The 20,067-nt window shown below is 36.8% G+C and overlaps 2 protein-coding genes across 6 annotated transcripts in view; one reads left to right on the top strand and one right to left on the bottom strand.

Annotated features, from left to right (window-relative positions):
* lyn (LYN proto-oncogene, Src family tyrosine kinase) overlaps window positions 1-6,660 on the top strand; it is a 34,038-nt gene extending 27,378 nt beyond the window's left edge. For both annotated transcript variants that reach the window (XM_088642423.1, XM_088642422.1), the window contains exons 12-13: window positions 441-572; window positions 5,185-6,660. In XM_088642423.1, coding sequence (XP_088498549.1) covers window positions 441-572; window positions 5,185-5,387 — 335 coding nt within the window. In that variant the 3' untranslated portion in view covers window positions 5,388-6,660. The remainder of the gene's footprint in view (window positions 1-440; window positions 573-5,184) is intronic.
* Window positions 6,661-7,067: 407 nt separating this feature from the next.
* LOC148655658 (kinesin-like protein KIF20A) lies at window positions 7,068-19,120 on the bottom strand. 4 transcript variants are annotated; one of them, XM_088642421.1, is made up of 19 exons: window positions 18,728-19,120; window positions 18,311-18,417; window positions 17,551-17,646; window positions 17,341-17,460; window positions 17,023-17,161; window positions 16,542-16,726; window positions 15,540-15,651; window positions 15,239-15,427; window positions 14,590-14,701; window positions 13,764-13,826; window positions 13,529-13,675; window positions 12,588-12,750; window positions 11,901-12,080; window positions 11,012-11,151; window positions 10,252-10,417; window positions 9,757-9,880; window positions 8,987-9,057; window positions 8,340-8,459; window positions 7,068-7,403 (listed from the first exon to the last, which is right to left on the bottom strand). In XM_088642421.1, exons 2-19 carry the CDS (start codon window positions 18,404-18,406, stop codon window positions 7,164-7,166), a joined length of 2,463 nt encoding a protein of 820 aa, XP_088498547.1. In that variant the 5' UTR covers window positions 18,407-18,417; window positions 18,728-19,120; the 3' UTR covers window positions 7,068-7,163. The 4 variants fall into 4 exon arrangements, with proteins under 4 accessions (XP_088498547.1, XP_088498546.1, XP_088498544.1 ...); XM_088642420.1 differs by having other exon boundaries at window positions 18,625-18,750; XM_088642418.1 differs by lacking the exon at window positions 18,728-19,120 and having other exon boundaries at window positions 18,311-18,618.
* Window positions 19,121-20,067: the final 947 nt, after the last annotated feature.

Raw genomic sequence — 20,067 nt, 5'->3', positions numbered from 1 at the left:
GACCATGTCTCTGTCTAGAGTGTTTTTCTTTGATCAAGTTGCCTTTGTATTCAAATGTTCAGCAACACTGGTTACTAAGCAACTCTGAAAAAATCAATACCAAACCTTGATCACAGAATAGACTTCACGCATCTGAATTTCACATCATCTTCTAGAGATCACGGTCTATACATGTATTTTGTGAGCTGGTGGTCATATTCTGCCCCCAGTATCTGAAACACCACAGCGACTGTCAAAAGTAAAGCCAAAAACAGATGTTTATGCAAATGATGAACACAAACACTGTTTGTGCAGCTGCACGTTCTACACAATTGCAGCCCATAAAGTATCTAACCCCAGGTTTCTTTTTTCTTTGGTGTATATTTTCAGTTTCTATTGTTGTGGTTGTTTTTATTAAAGCTTCCCTTTATGTTTAATCCCGTCAAATGTTTGTGTTGCAGGCGCCAAGTTCCCAATCAAGTGGACTGCACCTGAGGCCATTAACTATGGATCATTCACTATTAAATCAGACATGTGGTCCTTTGGAATCCTCCTGTATGAAATCATCACATATGGAAAAATTCCCTATCCAGGTAATAATAATAATAATAATAATAATAATAATAATAATAATAATAATAATAATAATAATAATAATAATAATACTGTATATAACAGAAAATAATATAATGTTGACCAGTTTCATAAAATAATCTTTGCCACACATAGTGCAGCACACACACTCAGTAGCACAAATGTAAGGACACTCTTTATCATTATGTCTGTAATCATGTCACCTACAATATTGTGTATCATATTGTGATATGTCAATATGTCATAACAATATTAAGGATATAATGGCACCAACATGTGCAGAATTCAGAGAAACAGACAAAATTTAATGTTGCAACAAACCCATTTAATAACAGTACTGGCTACACTTTATCCACTTACAGGACAGAAATGATGAGCTAACCCTTTCCTAGTCACTGCATTATTTTCAGACATTGCCATTAGGACACTGACAGCATTCATACAGTATATTGCAAAATATCCAATACAGTTAAGGGAAAATGATTATTACCAATATCTGACAAAATTGTCAAATAATTGCTCTTGCTTAGCCAGTCACTTCTTGCAAATCATTCTGTATACTGTTCAAATTATTACTCTATAATACAGTACACAATATACCAGTTCAAGGTCATCAGTGTGATCACACCCATGTTTACATATAGTGCATCAAAGACAGTGTGCAGCTGCACAGAGAGATGAGAGGTTGTCCTTGCACTTGAATTCAAGAGCTTCCTCTTTCTTTCTTTTCACCAATTAATGAACATGCCATATAAATGACACAAGACTGAGCATTTGCAATTCCATTTAGCACGGTGACAAACATTTCAGATTTACAGAGTTGAAATGTATTATTCATTTGCTCTTTTGGTGAAAGCTTGCTTTCAAAACGTTTGACAACAGTCTAATTATGAGTAACCTTCTGGACATCAGGTTTGTAAAGGCTCTGTTATATCTGTTCCCACACAATTCGGAAACACAGGAATTATGTCTTGATTTTTACATCTTCTTTTATACAGATTTCCCTTGTAATGCAAGGCAACTGTCTTGGTGAAATTTACCATCAGTATAACAACGTTTCACTCCCTTATTCCAGCCCTGTTGCTCAGGCAACTGCATCTATGCTGTGTAGTGAGAATATCCAACTCTCTTATCTTTAAGATTGTTAATAGCTCTGTAGTGTACATTGTTTATATACACTGAAGCCTATGAAAAACTGTAACTGAAGAGAACTAGTAGTTCAGGTGGGTAGCTGCATTTCTTTCCCAATGCCATATTTCTGCTTAACTAGCATCCTCTCCCTACAACTCCCCATTTCAGATGAAAAACTTTGGATTAGTATTATTGCCAACTTGGTTCATACAGTACATCTTGTATATTTTGCACTAACTATGTAAACATGTTGGGAAAATGCACCACTTCTTAAATGCAAAATGTACAAGATGTACTGTATGAACCAAGTTGGCAATAATACTAATCCAATGTTTTTCAGCTGAAATGGGGAGTTGTAGGCAGAGGATGCTAGTGAAGCAGAAATATGGCATTGGGAAAGAAACTGTTCAAGTGTCTGTTGGGTTCGGTTTTGATTACCTTGATGCGCTTTCCAGGGGGAAGCTTTTGTAATAAATGATCTCCCGGGTGTGAGGGATCTGCAGCAATCTTGGTGGCCCGATTCACTGCTCTAAATTTTTCACAACACGTTTAAAGATTGTAACTGTTTTCCAAATTTAATTTTTAAAAATATCATAGTTACGTGAGAAACTCCTAACTTCTATTACAAACACCCCTCGTGTTAATAAGCTGGTAATGAAGAAAACATGAGAGAACCCAGACAACTGAGGGACCGCAGGTATATTGAAAGCATGGGCTCCACTCAGGAGTGGTTCTAAGCAAATACCATCCCAGTATAGGAACAGGAATGGGTTTATTCCATGCTGAATGGAAAAGAAAAGAGATACAAGGTTTAGTTTGTGGAGCCTGAAGAAGGCTGTTCCTTTGCAGCTACCTACTTGAATATCCCAGCATGCTGAACGTCGTGTATATACTGTAAATGCTGGATAGGCCTGGTTGCCTATAGTTGTATTTAGCATGGCTACAGGAGGAGACCATGTGACTTTAAAAGTGGCTGCTTAGCAGATATACCAACATTGTAAGACAGTATTCTCATCCAGCATTTTCTTTCTGTATAAGTCCATTACTTAAGGTTAAATTGGTAAGTTTTCATGCCACGAAACATACTGTAAAGTACAGTAGAACCACATTTCTCGACTGAATGTGCATTGAATGTGCATTGAATGTCACAAATCTATAGTGACTCAGTGGAACACCTGTTATAGAAGGTGATGTCACCTCCTGGGAACCTGGATAACACTGAAGTCTTCCTCAGCAAGAGAGCTGGGCTTTTAGCATAGCAGAATTCACTGGGAGGCTTCAAGACCCTGCCTGTGGGCAGCCCTTGATTTCATTGCAGGCAGACCTGCACTCAGCACACGTTGAGATAAAGCATATTTCGTAGCTACATACATTGACTGCAGCACCTACAGTATTTACAGAGTATTCAAATTGCCGTAGCTTTCGTATGCATGGCGGAACTCAGAACACTGTGATGTTGTGACTAAACTCTTGCATTCAAATTTGAAATTTGAATAAATGGAAACACGGCACCAAATAACGTCTAAGCAAAATAGTCAATCTAGACTGGAGGTCTGAGGTTATGCTTGCTTCATCGGACAATATTTCTGTACTCTATAGTATGAAGAATTGTACTTTCATATAGGATTATTTTGCATGCCGATGCCCAAATTTCTCTGTCTTTCGGACTCACCGGTAGTAGCCCGATTCAGGGTCCCGATAAGACAGTTTCCTTAAGAACAGTTCTGTCATAAAACAGTCCTTATTTAAATCCAGTATGTTTTGCCGCTTTATTTGCTATGTGCCCAGATAGTGAAGATACTATTGGCTTCTAAGACAATTTGTTTTCTAATCCACGTAACTAATTCCCTTTATTTGCACTGCAACCTCATTTTATATATTCAGAAAGCTCCTTATGTTTTTCCTAATGGTTTGTTTTCTTTAAGGCCTTCTGTTTTGTTTTTATCTATACTTAGTAAGTGAAAAGGACACTTTGTCTCAGGAGCTGTCCATACCTACAGCAGATTTTGAACTAGTATTCTTTCCTTAGCATCAGGTTAAATAAGCCTTTCTGGCACTGATCCGCAGAAATAAAGTGAACCTCTTCAAGTGTTAAAAATGTCAAGGAGTTTGTTTTAGACAAAACTGTTCCTTTAGCATAACTTCTATCCACTCCTCGTTTCTTTTTAGTGATCGATTTGATCAGTTAAACAGCACATCTTTGTTGTGATTTATTAGAAGCACAAATAGGCCTAAATCAATTCCATCAATAAGAAACCTAAATGTTTAATGGATTGTTTATAACCTCTCCCTTTTGTTAACAATTATTCTATATTTATGCATGCTTGATGTTTTAACATATTCACTTAGTCTTTTAAATATGAAACGTCTGAATGAGAAGTAAATTTTGTTATTTTAATTTCAGAGTTTCTCTTTATGTTAAGAACTAAGTGAAATGACTCACTAAAAAACATTACAGGGGGATCGTATTCAGTGTGTAGAGAGAAAGAGATTAATGTTTTGTCACATACGTTACAATAAGAAAACATTTAAGTGTAATTTCAAAAAGACTTCAGAAACTTTATTCCATCATTTCCCAATGCTGTTTGTTGTTCTCTGCTAATTATTCCTTTAATTGTTAAATGCTTTATCATATTACAACAATCATTGTTCATCCCTCCTTGTGTCAAGAAACTAATTTTATGAGTATCCAAAACGCTAGTCATTTTTTTCATAAGGCATGTTTAATTCTTACAAGCAAAATTTCATTTCCTTGTTCAAATAACCAGAAAGTGATATTGGAGTGAGGAGAATATGTGGGAGGGGACCAATTAAATTTGATTTTTTTTTTTTCTAATTTGTTATTGAAAACTGCTCTTTAAGATTTGAGCATTATCATACAAGGTACATTCAAAGAATCGCTAAATAGTAATAGTAATAGTAATTTATGTTTGACAGTATCTTAGACAGATATACTTGCCAGTGTGGAAAGATTGGACGGCTTTTGTGAGAATCCTTAATTAATTGTGTTTAATACTACTAAGGTACATTCATACAATGCCATATTGGTGTTGCATAAACATATTTCATAAACATATTTCATATCGACTTGGTCAGGCAAAATAATTGGAACAAGAACATTGTTTAGCATTGTCCTTGATTACCATCTAGTGGTTAAAATCTGAACTGTTTTGTGGTCCGTCCTTCCCTGAGAAAATGTCACATGCACTGGATCAATGATTGTCCATGCAAATTTTTTTATACATATAAAAAATACAATAATTATTACACTTTTGAGCAGAAAAACATGTCCATACAATCTGTTAAAAGTCTGTGCCTCAGTCTTTTCATATTTCCTGTAACGCCTGATAGACGTTTAGTACAGCTTAATTTCTTGCTTTAAAAGGAAACTACTTCAAATGCCTTGCTTTGCTAAACAGGTCCTGTGCAAAGTTTCGAACTTTTTGTGATACGAATGAAAAATTGCTTTATTTTTTGCAGGAATGAGCAACAGTGATGTGATGACTTCCGTCCAGCGTGGATATCGAATGCCTCAGCCTGAAAACTGTCCGAAAGAGCTCTATGCCATAATGTCTTCCTGTTGGAAGACTAAACCCGAAGACAGGCCAACGTTTGACTACATGCAGAGTGTACTTGATGATTTCTACACAGCAACCGAAGGGCAATACCAGCAACAGCCTTAAAGTGATTGAGCTTTACTCTGCGGTTTCTGATGTTTAATGGTCTGGCTACAGCCACGAATGGGAGAAGTGACTTTCAGTGATGCAGCAGGCTCACAGTGACAGCCCTGACAGTCAATCTAATGCTTACTTGAAGCATTTTTTGGAAAAAAAAAGAGGCTGGTTTTCCTACTTCAAATTGAAGTTAATTTAACATGAATTTCCTTGTTCGAGTTGTATTTTACACCAAGTTAAGACTATGAAGCCTGTGCCTTTTTTTACATTTCATTCCTACGGAGACAACTGGGCCCTCAACTCTGTTATAAAAAAAAAGTTTAAGGACAGCTAGATCAAACAACTTTAAGATTGAGTGGCAAAAAGTTTATCATTCATCTGTCTTGCGGTCTACATTTGTGATATTATGCAACAGCTGAGGCCTATTGTTTTAAGCACAACAGAGATAATGTCTACATTTGCACCAGAATCATGTGAAGCATGGCTATTGACTAATTTTTTAAAAAATATAGCATACTCCAATAATTAGCTACTAAGGGAAATTCGAATACTGTACTACCAAGAAAAACTCCCAAAGGGTCTTACCATACTTTAGTGGACCTAATAATAATCCCAGAACAAAAGTTTTTTGGACCACTTGAAAGATAAACATCCTGCCCGGAGAGAAGAAAGTTGTCCATCTGTACAACTAATCTGTGATGTGATGTCTTATGTCCACATTAATTCACCAGCTGTGTTTCAGAAGCCGGAGAACCTTTAGATACTAATTAGATAAGGAACCATTGAATTGGAATGTACGACATTAGCAGCAAGTCAAAACCGCCTTATGTCACAATTAACCCACTACAGTTTTCTGAAATAGAGCAAAAATACACCTGAGAGAGCTTTTTGATTTAGGACTTGTATACTGTAACCCACTGGGCTGGCACAGTATCCTCCAATATACAGTAGCAATGGTATGTACAGTAACTTCCTCTTGGAGTGCATTAAAGACAGGTGACTTTCTATTTAATTTTATACTGCTGTTAAAAGTTGCCTTGGACTCACATTTCCGACTACCACATTAGCAGAGATTGCCAACCTAATAAAGTTTGCTTAATCTGCCTTGTTTTAACAATTGTAAATTCCAGTTTGTACTAAAATTACTCATGTTATCAAGTTTGTCATTATATAAATATGTATGTAAATATTGGTGATTTTTTACTTTAAAATGAAGAGCTAAATGTAATATGCACACAGTATAAAGAACTCAAAAATATTTCAATAAAGAGGCTTTTTCTAATTTTGTTTTTGGAGATACTCGCAAAATGTACAGTAGCTGCTTCACAGTTTAAACAAACAGCCAGGTAGTCAAATGGCTTCATGTAATCACTCTTGTTCTAATTTTAAAACTCTACTGTTGTTCTGGGGGGGGAAGATTGAAGCGCAAACTTCAAAATTCAGATTTCCTTGAATCACAGATGCCACCAATTTTCTTTACTTCTAGCACCGTCTGATGTCTCATTTTAGACTACAGGTCTATGGTTTTCATCTCCCCCCCCCAAAGCATTCGGGTATTTTCATCACTCCAGTTAAGTTGAATAAAGAGGTGAGCAAGGATTCATGCTGTAGCACATCTAACAGAGCAAAACAGGTTAAGAAAAGGACTTTCCAGGACTGACGGGGCAACAAGACTAAACCGACAACACATTTCATTGTTTGGTCTTTATTTAAAATAAAATATTTGACATTAATATTCTTTAATACTTTTTAACATTTCTAAAAACATTCACAGCAACAAATTCTTCACAAGGCTCTCTTCCGTGAGGAGCTCTGAGTGCTCTTAGCAGATTTCTTCAACGTTCTGCTCAGTTTAACAGGAGAGGAAACGGATGCCTTTATATTTGCAAGCAGGCCTTTCTTGGGCTTGGGCTGCTCTGGGGCCTCTTTTGAAATCCTGTTCAGCTGCTCAAGTTCTTCTCTAAGTCGTGACACCAAAGTCTCTAGTTCCAAGGTGGTATTCTGCAGTTTTTCGATCTCCTGGTCCTGTGGAATGCATACAAAAATTCTGAATTACGATACTCAAGCATGCAAGAGGAATTAAAGCAAAAAAGCTCTTGATCAGTAGTTCCCAATCCTTGTCCTGGAGGTATAGAGTCTGTTCTTTTTTTATTTTTGCTATAGTTAAGTTCTTAACCACAGGCTAACTGGTTTGTTTTCTAAATCAGGCCATATGTGTACATTTGATATAGCCCTTAATGGTCAAATGGGATTTGTAATTGGTATCAACCCTGTACCAGTTTCAGAAGTGCCCACATGCACTTTTATTGCTTGAAGTGGAGTATTTGTGACACTTGGGGGCTGACTAAATTGACCTCCTTGCTTATTTAGACAATAAGTCCCAAATTAACACTGGAGATGAGCTCAGCTGGAATGAAAACCAGCAAAACCTGGACTGGGAGCCACTGCTCTGTCTTGAAAAAATTGAGTTATGGACTAGATAATGGGACCTAGTGATGACAAGGTCATTCTAATTAGCACTGCCGTGAGCAAAGTAATATTCGTCCAAATCCAGAAAACACAAGGGTCATTTTCACTCGCACCCTCTGGTGGGGTTTCACCTAGAAAACATCCTGTAGCATCCGAGGGGCTCAGATTTTTTTTTTTTACTATTTCTCAAGATCCTTTAGACCCTGAAGTTTCCATTTCTTTCCTAAATGACATTTTTAATTGGACTGAAGTCTGGGAACTTTTGCAAGTGGAAAAAAATTAGGGCGCAATTAACCATTTCTCTATTAAATCGGACATGCGTTTTGGGACATGCCGTCATGCTGGAACGTCTGTTAAAATCGGACAAGCTATATCAGACTAAATGCATTATTTAAAGGCACTTTTCATCATCTTGAAGATTTAGAATTAATTCATAATCCAATTCGGCTCATTAATTAGACAGTATAACCTTAAATGAAAAGAAGCACTTACCTGGTCAGTAATTTTCTGTTGCAGGACCTTAATTTCTGTCTGTTTTTTCATAAAGCTTTCTGCAGCTTCCTGAAGGGTTTTATTCAGTTCTACAACCTTTTTTTCCAAAGATTTAATTACCTAATATAAAAGGATGTAAATGAAACAAGAAGGAAAGAAGACTTGTTATAGTGAATAAAAGCACATTGAAAATCTCATTCATTAATTGAAAATGCGTTTAGGCATACGATAAGACTCAGGGTTTTAATCTGGAGAATGCATACCATTGTCTAAGGCAATGGAAAACTTGCTTGTAAGCTTACATCACATTATGAGAAGTTATTTAACAATACAAGATCCTTCACACATTGATTCCTAATACCACAACATCACTTGAGTGACTGAACCATTACATTACTCTTAACACTTCTTCAAAGAAGGAAACTAACTTCTCTTCAGAACAAATTGAAAACCTTGGCTGATTTATTCAGGATAAATAATACCTGATTTAAAACAGTTGTTCTAGGGCAGCCATACACAAAACGGATGGATTAATCCCTTGCTGAAAAATCTTGCCAGCTTTCAGCTGGAAATTAACCTTTTCCTGTTCCTTTGCAGTCAAGTCTGCTGATGCAGCTTCACACTTGAACTTCTACAAAAACAATTACCTTGTTTTTCTCTTCTTGCAGCTTTTCAGACAAGGCATTTGCCTCAGGAAGTGCATCGTTTCTCTTTGACTCTTTCAAAAAACAAATCATGGATTTATAATATGCTTTCTTTTTTATTTATAGAACATATAAGTCCTTTTTTCCTTCTGGATGAAATTAAACATTTTTTGCTGTATTAAAGTATAATGTGTTGCATAAAGGAATAAATCTACTTTATCTACTGTACCACCAGTGCAACCCCATTAAACAGTGAACCAAGGGAGAAATTAGTCCATAGTGGAATTTAACCAGGACACCCCATAGTGAAGGAAGTGGTCTCTGTTTAACATCCTATCCAAAAGGTGACACCTATGTACAGAGAGGTGAATAATTCTGCCAAAATGAGTACACTACAAATAACAAAGGAATATCTCCGATAAGAGCTCTGTCGGAGAAATAACACGTCTGAAGAAACGAGAGATAAATATAAAGTTGTGCACACACTGAAACAATGTGTGGTCCTGATCACTTTCATGAGAATAACCTTCTTAAAATTCAGCCGTGTCCACCAGAAAGCTATTTGGGAATAAAATGCTACAGCCAAAACAAAGAATAAATCTTGCACTACTCTTAAATCTGTCAGCTGTAAATAAAACATACCTTCTTACACTAAGGTCATTCCTATTAACAGCTTCTCCAGCACCATGAATATTTGTAGTACTATATGCAACCCCCATCTTCAGCAAAGGATGTGAAAACCTTACACCACAACTGCACTTTTAATATATTACCTGAGGAGCCAGACTCAAACTCGAGAGAATACTGGTTTGAACTTGTCATGGTCTGTGGATCAGAAGGATTGCTCTGGAAACTTCTAAGCTTTTGCTCCATTTCAGCAAGCTTTTTCGTCAAATTCTACAACAAAAAAAAAGAACACAGCACACCAAAATCTAAAATGTTCTGTCATCTTAAGTAATTCATCAAAAAAAACATTGAAATCTCAGTATTCGTTCAAACATCCTTTGTGGTGTTCCTTATCGGAGAGCCCAGTTATTAAGCAAAGGACCACAGAAGGAGTAAAGAAAATTATTAGACCATTAGAACAAGGTAAAGTGAAGTACACTCATGGAAAAACCTAGTGGTACAAGCAAAAGAACCAAACAAATCTCAAATAAACCTTAAACAGAATCAGGAAAGAGATTTTCAGAAGGTGAAAAAAAAATCACCTATGTTCTTTCAAGTACAGATTGCCTGAACAGAAAAGGGCTGGGTGAAGCCAAAGGTACCTGAACTCTCTCTTGTTCAGCAAGAAATTCATCCACAGGTACATACTCCTCTTCTACTCTTTCTAAAGCACACTGATAGGCGTGCTCTTTGATGGCATCTTTGTACATTTCAAAAGTATTCTCCAGTTTTTCTTCGTAGCTGTCCTTAAGCTCTTCAATCTGCCTACTGTAAAAAAAAAAGGGGAACAGGTTCATAGTTATTCTAACTGGAAAGGATACGAACATGTCATTTACATTGCATATTGTTATAAAACTAGTCAAAACATCCCCCAGATTTCAAACTTCTTGAAAACCAATGAAACATGGATCATGCAGTTCAAGCCTATAAAGATTGCTTCTGCCACTGTCTTTTAAATGAGAAAGAGACAGTCCAATGAATTCTATTGTATGTGGGTTTGTGAACATTCTGCTCTTGTATAGTATTAATCCAGGTTACTCAGTCAATGAATGGTTTTCTCTTTAACATTTTGTACAGGAAACAAACTTTTTTCAGATGACTTATGGAACTGGCTGCTGTGAAAACATACAGTAATAATTTATGAGCGCTTTAATACAGAGCTGAAATCAGTGCTCGCAGCATATTGTGGTAATGAAATTGCCACAATCGTGAACGATTTATATCCACATTAGAAATTAATTTATTAAAACCAGCGAAATCCACTTCTGACACTAAAATCAATGTATTCCCCCCCCCACATAACTAGACAGAATTTGACAGGACCCTTTCTGAAACTCATTCAGGATCATTTACATCCCTTACTTTCTGATCTCTTCACTCTCCAAGAGCTGCTGAAGCATTGCGTCTCCCATCTCTTTACGGATTTCAATCTCCTGGACGACATTTTTACGCCGTTCAGCAAGCAGCTTCTCTTTAAGGGTCTCGATAATATTCAGAAGTTCCTTGGGGGGAAAGGGGGGGTGGGGGGTAAAAAAGGCAAACCAGGTTTTTCTAGTATTTGGCAACAAAGTCTTTTTTAGATCAAAGTTAATTAGACTATTGAAAATTAATTGCAGGTGTACTACTCCATAAAAAGAACACTGAAGAAGTAGTTGCCATCTAATGGTGCTGGAAAGGAATTGAGGACAGGTCTGAAAGTCTGGAGCGCAGAGAGTCGACCATTACTACCGTGTCTTTGAGGATTAAAAGCTACTTGTACAGCAATTCCAAAAAAAAATGGCTTCATATTCAGTGCCCATGCCTTTGTTCAATATAGTGTTATAATATACCAGAAGTATACAAGTGTAAATGAACTGCTGCATAAGATGCAACAATTTAAATCTATTACAATCATCAGTAGCCCTTGTGATATACAGTATACTACAGCTTAACAAGGTTCTATATATATATACAGTAGGTATGGAAAAATAACATTGGAAAAGTTTGTAATTGGGCACTGTACTTAATTACTCCTTAAACTGATTTCACCTCAAACTTTGATAACATGATTATCCATCAAATTCACCCAATAATTTTGCAAAGAAGTAACCATGTAATCTGCACAAGTCTAACTTCCATTTTGAAAAATACCACATTGCAGCCTAAAGCCTCAAAAGAGGTTTTAAGGGTGGAAGATGAGCAAGGAGAAACCTTCCTCACGCTTCCCTTCAATGATTTAGCATTTCACCACACTTGGCAGCAAGACAAATACCTCTTGAGGCAGGACTGACATGTCAGATTCATCATCATCATCAAGCAATTCTTCTTCTGACAAGTACATCTCAAGAGCTTCATTATCAATCACTCCATCTCTGATGAGGGGCTTTCCATCCTTCCCCACCAATCGGGGGGCTATACTCTCCAGGGTTTTGGAAGGTATTATTTGAACCACCTGAAATGAATAAAGAATGCATCACATGAAAAAATACCAGGAGTTTAGCACTATACTACCATGTGTTAAACCTACAATCACATAAGTAAGCTACAGTTAATCAGAGTGCACGAAATAGCAGCTCCTACACAGTCCACAAGTGGATTAGAAATAAAGTGGTCTTCGATTAGCTCAACGTTAACAAAAGCAGACCACAACTTAAAAAAAAAGACGACAACCTTTTTCTTAAGACCTCTGTATTCTCCAAATTGTATAAAATATATTCTAAACATTTAAAATTCTAGAAAATCAGTTACTTTGTAATTACTAAAGGACCCAGTTACCATCCCTAATTTAGAATGAACTTAGAAATGTAACCTCAGATAAACCAGACTGCTGCTGATCAACAAATACAGCAGGTAAAAAAAACAGCTGAGTCACAAACCAGATGCTTCTCTGAAAGGAAGAAAAGGTTTTGTTCAAAACCAATGCCAATAGAATTCCACTGGCTAGAGTAGAGCAACACACCTGTTTGGCCACAGCAGAGAACTTCATCACGTGGAGAGTTTCATCATAGGTGGAAGCACACTGGTTAATGTTCACAATCATACACGCTCTGCCCTTCCCACAGAAAATGGACTGAAACAGACGTGTCAGTTTGCTCTCGCGAAAGGGGACATAACCATTCCTTCTTCCAAGGGGAGAGAAAAAAATAAATTGTTTAAACAGGAATAGAAGCGCAATCAAACAACTGAAAAACAATTTCACACTTAATCACAAACATGCTCTTTTGTTCAAGATCGGCACTGCCTTCCAATTGTGATGTATTTAACTGGATTAAAATTCTTTGATTATAACTCTTTGAAATTACTACAAAATCTTTAAATCCAGACTTCAAAGAAGTCAAAAACTGCATTCCAAGTAGGGAAAAAAAACTTCCCATTTTCATTCAAACCGATAACAATTTGAGGGTAAAGTTACATTACTAGCACTAAAAGCCTGACATCTTGGACATCTTCACTAGAATGAGGTGACAGGTTGTTCAAGTTTCTTTTGCTAACTTTATTCTGTCTTGTGATCTGGAGCCAGTACCTGTGGCTGTCATTTGGCTCCTGTTCAAAGTCATTTGCTGTAAATTTCAGATTCCTTATTTGAAACTGCTAGTTAGAGGATTCAAATGCCACGTTCTTCATAAAGTTATTCATTATCCAGTTGCAAAGATACCAGTTTAAGTGATTTGTCAATTCAAGACAATCTTAAAACCTTTGAATTTTGTGTGGCTATTAATCAAGTACTGTAGAAGCTGAATGAAAGAAAACCATGAAGAAGCTCATTTTTCCTGTGCAGCCCTTTCAGAAACCCATCGCATGCATAAGAGATTACAAGCCAATGTAATTTTGCATCCATTTCATCGAATAAAGTAAGATCTTGTCTGAATGTCCCACAAACCTTCAACACAAATCACTTACTTGGCGTTCTGGTTCTGACGCAATGCAGCTATGCACTTTCCCAGAATAAGCAGTGAATTATTAATATTTCCAGCCTCCTTCAGGCGCTCTCCAAAGGTCTTAGTTTTGTTGCAGCGTTCCGAACCAGCCAAGTCACAAAGAGAAAGTCTAAGGCAAGGGGGGAAAAAAAGTTACTTGACACATAGCCTTTTAAAAGTACAGTATATGCCATTTTAAATAATTTGCCCAGACTTACTCAGACATCCTGCGGACTTCAGTTCCATGAATTTTCATCAGTTTGATAGTAAATATGCTGTGGCTAACAAAATTAATCAAGAATCAGGAGTCAGAAGGGGAGGTGTGACAAACATTTGATATTGCAACAGGTCAACAGATGAAGAGAAAACCAACCTCGAGAAATTAACTATTACACAGTTGTAATCTTTTAACAACTTAAGATGTTTCAGAATAAATGTACAGATGTTAGCAATTAATTTGCTCCAATCCACTGATTGATAAGGCGTGGAAAATTACTTTTATCACAAGGAAAAAAAAGAATTCCAAGTGACACAGGTGGTCAAACCAATCGCCCAACACATCTGGGAACAACCCTAGTGATACAATTGAAGTCCTGCTCTATGAACACTTATTTGCACCGCATGATGTGGTCACAAAAAACACCTCTCGCACAGCTGTGCAAAATACTTTTAAAAAGTGTTCTAGAAGAATGACAGGGCTTCCATAAAACAACTGTAAGATGCTTGACAAAGAAGCTGCATCCATGTGTGATGTTTTTTAAAACAAAAAAGCACCATGGAGCCTCATCAGGAGCATGGAAGAGTTGGGGAGGACACTGAGAAAATGAGAAATGAGAAAAGGGTAGTCTAGGAGATCAAATAAATAAATGAATGTACAAATGAGTAGGTAAGAATAACTGTATACAGATTTTAGTACAGCTACTACAATACGGTAAATTATAAGTTAATCGGTCATTATTAAAACCACAGCATGGGGGCCATCAATTTTTATATGAAAAGGAAGAAAAATTGTTCCCATAAATGTTTTAAGTAAAAGCCTCATACCTTCGGCTTGATGAATGGTTCATCTTTGTAGAGGCAGCACTTCGATTTTTATTTCCTACTCTCAAGATCTTGCAGGCTTCTTCAGTGCTCTGGACATTAATCCACTTTAAACCTGCAGAAATTAATACAAATTACTCTTCAATAATGGGCACGTACTACTTGACTGATGCCACTAATGAGATTTTCAGCACCTTATTTACAGGACCAGCAAATGAGATCTTTCATTATGCTTAACAGCAGAATTCAAACCTAAAGAAGTACAGTACTTTGATACGGTATGTTGTAGTGCAGAGCAGTTCTGATATTTGCACAAATACCACACTATAAATTCCAGGAAAAGTCTTTTTGGAGGTATTCATACTCTCCCATGCAATACATTTTGATTTAATGTTTGCAGTATGTACTCACAAATATCAAAGCAGACACTTTTACTTTAGTCATATATTCCAACATTTTAAAAGCAAATGAAGTACAATAGATCTCATAACTGATCAAATCCCCAGTTTAACCTTAAAAGGTATATAGTGCATCAAAACGGTTTAAAGCATAGAAGGAGGTAACGGGGGGAAAAAAAATGTAAATTGAAATCAAGTTCTAAATGAAGCAAGAAGTTCCTGTATTTCCAAAGACATGCATTCAAAGAACTTGCCTCTCACATACGAGTTTCCAGAAGAGTCCTCACACACCCTCAAGGCAATCCGCTTCTTGTTTTTAGAAGTGGGGATGGGTTCAAGTAAGTCATACACACTTTCATTGTAGATTTCAGAGAAAGAGACCCACACAGAGAACAGGCTTGAATCTGTTTCAGCGGCTGAATCAGTCATGTCAAAGGGACCAGCTGATTGGGGGAAACAAGCACAGAGAAATCATGTACAAATTGATTAAAGTACAATTCAAAAGCAAAGTTCGGGCAATATTTAGCCTCCTAGAAAGAAGAATCCTTGCACTACCTGTCTGATCATAGGATACTGACGAAAAGGAGAAACTGGCTTCAGGTTGAGATTTTAAAATGCCTTTAAGATTGGTAGTGCTTCTGGTGGCTTTTGTAGATTGTTCATTTTCCTAGATGCTCAAAAGAAAAAGCTGAATTAAGAACAAGCTGCATTTAAAATTCTAAAAATGCAAAGAACTGTTAAGACATAGGAGAAAACTCAGTTTTGAAGAGACACATTAAAAATTAACTAAATGAATATATTTTGGAATGGCAGTTCCTTTTCACCATCATCAAAATCTGATAGATCCTCCATAAGTACTTCTGGATGTCAACATTGTTCCTTGACATTGCAGTATACTAGTGCCTCCATAAAAAAGCAAGTCTCCCCGCGATGGTAAGATATCCTTAGAAGCATATCCACTTACTGTGGGAGGTTTTAGGGAACACCTCCTGTAAAACTTTTAATTTAACATAAAAAAAGAATTTAGGTCAAAATCAGTCACAACTGTAGAGAAAAATAAAGATTAACGCTTCTGCCTTTAAAAAAAGTCGACAGCATTGGTGACTGAAAACAATTAACTGCTTCATTTTTGGTGCCAAATGTTCGAAGATAATATTTATACATGGAAAATTCAAAAAACAACTGTGTTAAGAAATCACTCTTTCAATTACGCTTGTTGCGAGACACCATGCTAACTATAAAGAAGCTATATCCAAATATTTTGCATCATTATACATCTACAGTATATCAAAGCAGCTGTGGATAGAAACTGGAAAGAGCTACAGATTAGTGAGGGGTTGTTAATGAGTATGAATTCATGAGTAGCACCGTTAGGCTCTAGAGCACCATCACCATCCACAAAGCCCTATTAACAAAAACAGTATTACACTTGGGTCACAAACTACAGGACATACAGTATAAGTGGTCATACAACATTTTATTGAATGCACTTACTCAGACTGTATTCAATTTATCTTTCCAAAAATGCCTATATGAGGAAGGTAAAGCACAACAAACCTCTTTCAGCAATGCTAACACAGCAGCTTTTGTGCACTTCTCCTGCTTGACCTGATCATGATCTAGATACTGGACATCATTGCTAAGATAAGGCTTCAAATCCATGTGCTCGTATTTCCTCCCTTTGATATGGTCAAAGATCACATCAAGGGCTTGTGGCAAAATGCCAGGGTCATTTGATGATCCTGCCCAAAAAAAAAAATATCCACTTGAATTCTAGAATGATATTAAAAATCATAGGACTTTCAATTAATTTCAACAGCGGATTAAACTGGTCATCCTATATATAGATATAAGGTGTCGGATACTACAAAGTAGTCATTTGGTGTTTGACAATTTAAATAACTTAACAGTAGTCTTACCCTTCATTGTTCATAAAATACTTGATTTAATTACGACATTCTCCTCTAACAACAGTCTCTCATGTACACTATATATACTGTACACACACACACACAACACGTATATTAATGTTATATACCTTGGATTGTATGGGTTTTTCCTGCATTGGTCACCCCATAGCTGAACACCAAAGAATTTTGTCCTTCTAGGTAACTATACACAAGGCTTCTCACTGTGTTTTCAAAGAAACGGGTCTGGGTTGTCTCTGGCCCAAAGATCTAGACAAACAAAAACAAGATGAGCAAAAGGAACACTGCAATGAAATCTACTGCAGTGTGCTCTTTCACTAAAAGAGCACACTAAAAAAAAAAAGGAATGCAGATTTATTCTTGGTGAACATGCTCAATCTAGTCATCAATCTACAAATCTGGAAGTGTAGATTTTACAATAAAAGCACCTGAGAAAATGAAAACTTATGCGCAGCTTGGCCAATCCCTCTCTCACTGTTCTTCATTGATAATGAGTCCTTAGGAGCCTGCAGTACTGCAGTTTCAGAGTTTTCCAAAACCACGCAACCCTAGGAGAAAAAGCATAGGCTGCTACTTACAACTCGAAACATAATATTCAAATAACTTACTGTGCACGTTTGTATTTCTACCCATTTTACCTGATCCTCATTGTTTGAGAGCTCTTCCTTGGAAAATGGCCTCACTCGCAGGTAGACTTTCAGCTGCTGTTCTTCCAAATTGCCTCCTGACTCAACCTAAACTCATCAGGAGAAGGACATTCAGTAAATGGTCTTAAATTCCCCCCCCCCCCAACAAGTGGACAAAAAAAAAGAGCTAGACAAAAGAAGATTACAGTAGTGGGTGGTCTTGTCACCCCTCTGCTACATCAATTAGCTCAAATCAAATTCCTAGGTTTCAGAAAAGCTTTCAATTTGCTGGCTAAAAAACGGTAACAAATTAACTTAGGAAAACCCAAGCAATTTTAATTGCAAATTAAAAGAAATACAAGGGAAAAGGGTCTTAAATGTGTTAAATATGCTGTTGTGGCAGTCTTGTTTTATGCATTTGCAAAAAATACTTCAAATACAAGCACGATAGAAGTAAAAGGTTGACACAGTAGGTTTCACAAACAGAATGAACGTCTCATATCATCATCATAATAAAATACAGTGGGATGAGACAGCAATAAAAGTTATTTAAATTTGTCTCTTTATTATGCTATGCAACACTAATACTCTGGGTGGAAAAAAAACATTGTATGCGTAAACCACATCAATTTTGGTGATATAAATGTATTCCACGTGGCATTGCATGTAGATGATTAAACCGCAGAACAACTTTATTTTGGGTATTTAAATTAATACATCACGCAAGTACACAATAAGAGGTTAAAGCTTTAACGACTGGAGCAAGACCCACCTGTGCCGATACTGTCGTTACAGATATTGTAGATAGCTCGGACAGCACACCTCTGTGAAGATTGTCAAAGTGATGGTCATGCGGTGTGGATTCCATGGCGTCCCTATCTGGATGCGCAAGTACAGAGCTTTCATCAGTAAAGTCGATTTTCGCGGACATCTCTAAGAAAACCAATATATTGAGTCCAGATTAAATTACAAAACGCCGAACGTCCCTTTATGGCTCAGCTTGAATGACGAGACACTGCTGTACTATATCTAAAACTTTAAAACTTATTTATACGCTATATGCGAACAAAATAAAGAACGATTCACCTTCATCTGTGGTTTCTAAGAAGTTCAGCGTTGTCATCTAAATACAAAAGAGGTTATAACTCCTGCTCCGAGAAGCGATTCAATGTAATTGAATGAGCCAAACCTTAGAACCTCAAGCTCCAAAATCCCACGATAAGCAAAATTAAATTCAGGTGAGCGACGTCCCTGGCTCCAGGCGTGAGCTGACAACATCAATTACATGACTGTCCAATATTATCTTATATTAAGGGCTATAAGATATTTACGGTCCCAAAAAGATTGTGAAATCTACTTTTGTTTTAATGTGATAACTTTCGTTTCGTGTTTAATTCGAAATAGTGTGTGTATAATATTTGTTGACCTAGTTGTTTTTTTCAAGATTAAGTAATTGCAGGACTAGGCAGGTGTTGTCATCTAACAACTGTTTGTCTTGAGTGCGCAAGGTCATTTCCCAATATAAGCCCCACTTTGAACAACTTTTTTACATCTGCTTCCTCAGTGTCCTCGATTAACGCTCAACTCCCCTTCAGACTTTTAAAATGAACCTTTTTATTCAAGTAAATAAAACACAATATAGTCGGGTAATTAATCCGGTATACTTTTCTCAAAGATTGAATAGTATCCCGTTCTTATTTTAAACCAAGTGCAACGTATTTAATTCGACAAATTTATAATTTTCTAATGGGCTGGCGTCCGTACAGGATGTACCCCGCTTTGCACCCGTTGATTGGTTCAGCAACGACCCTGAACCTGAGGAGGCGGCTAGAAAATGTATTTTTCCTAGTGCAGTAATTAGTACGTTGAAAATTACAGTAGATAGTTCCTAATGTAAAATAGATTACTACATCTTAAATTTAAATTTACTCTGTGCAATGGATTCAATTTGGCTAGCTTCGTTAATTTGTGAGGTATTTAATCCATCCAAGAATAAAATGTAGAATTCAAAAATTTAAAATAGCGTTTAAAGTTTAAGTATTTCATTGCACGTGTGCATGCATGACAAACTGAACTTCAGAACTCCTACCTAGACCAAAACAGTCACGGACCTCCATGCTTTGGGAATTTTAGTTTAGCAAATGAAAACATTGGTAATTCGGAGAAATATAATAGTTCAGGTGGGTAGCTGAGTCAGCATGCGTAGGCTGCAAAGGAACAATAGGTTTATTCCATGCTGAAAAAAAGAAACACAACGTTTCGGCCATGGAGCCTTCTTCAGGTGTGTCCTGAAGAAGGCTCCACAGCCGAAACGTTGTGTTCTCTTTCTTCTTTTCCAGCATGGAATAAACCTATTACTTGTTGAAATGTTATAATATACTATTAGGATTAAAAAGTCTTAAAATTCCACCTGATAGTTCGAGCCTGACATGCACGGTTTCCTAGCCCAAGGCCTCCTGATAACCCTAGCTGCTCGTTTTTGTTGCACCACATCTCAAGTGAACCATGATTTTAACATACAAATTAAGA

Source organism: Lepisosteus platostomus, chromosome 8 (genome assembly GCF_059453375.1).
Source record: "Lepisosteus platostomus isolate fLepPlt1 chromosome 8, fLepPlt1.hap1, whole genome shotgun sequence".
Taxonomy (NCBI): Eukaryota; Metazoa; Chordata; class Actinopteri; order Semionotiformes; family Lepisosteidae; genus Lepisosteus; species Lepisosteus platostomus.
Note: the sequence above shows the minus strand (reverse complement) of the source record. Positions and strands in the feature narration are given on the sequence as shown.

Bases quoted from the DNA above. Each gene is read 5' to 3' on its own strand.
- LOC148655658 (XM_088642418.1), bottom strand. From the start codon at position 18,469: ATGTCCGCGAAAATCGACTTTACTGATGAAAGCTCTGTACTTGCGCAT. The intron at 13,676-13,763 runs GTAAGTCTGGGC...CCCTTGCCTTAG, and splicing joins GAAGTCCGCAGGATGTCTGA to ACTTTCTCTTTGTGACTTGG. The intron at 9,058-9,756 runs GTAATATATTAA...GTTTTTTGAAAG, and splicing joins GTTTGAGTCTGGCTCCTCAG to AGTCAAAGAGAAACGATGCA.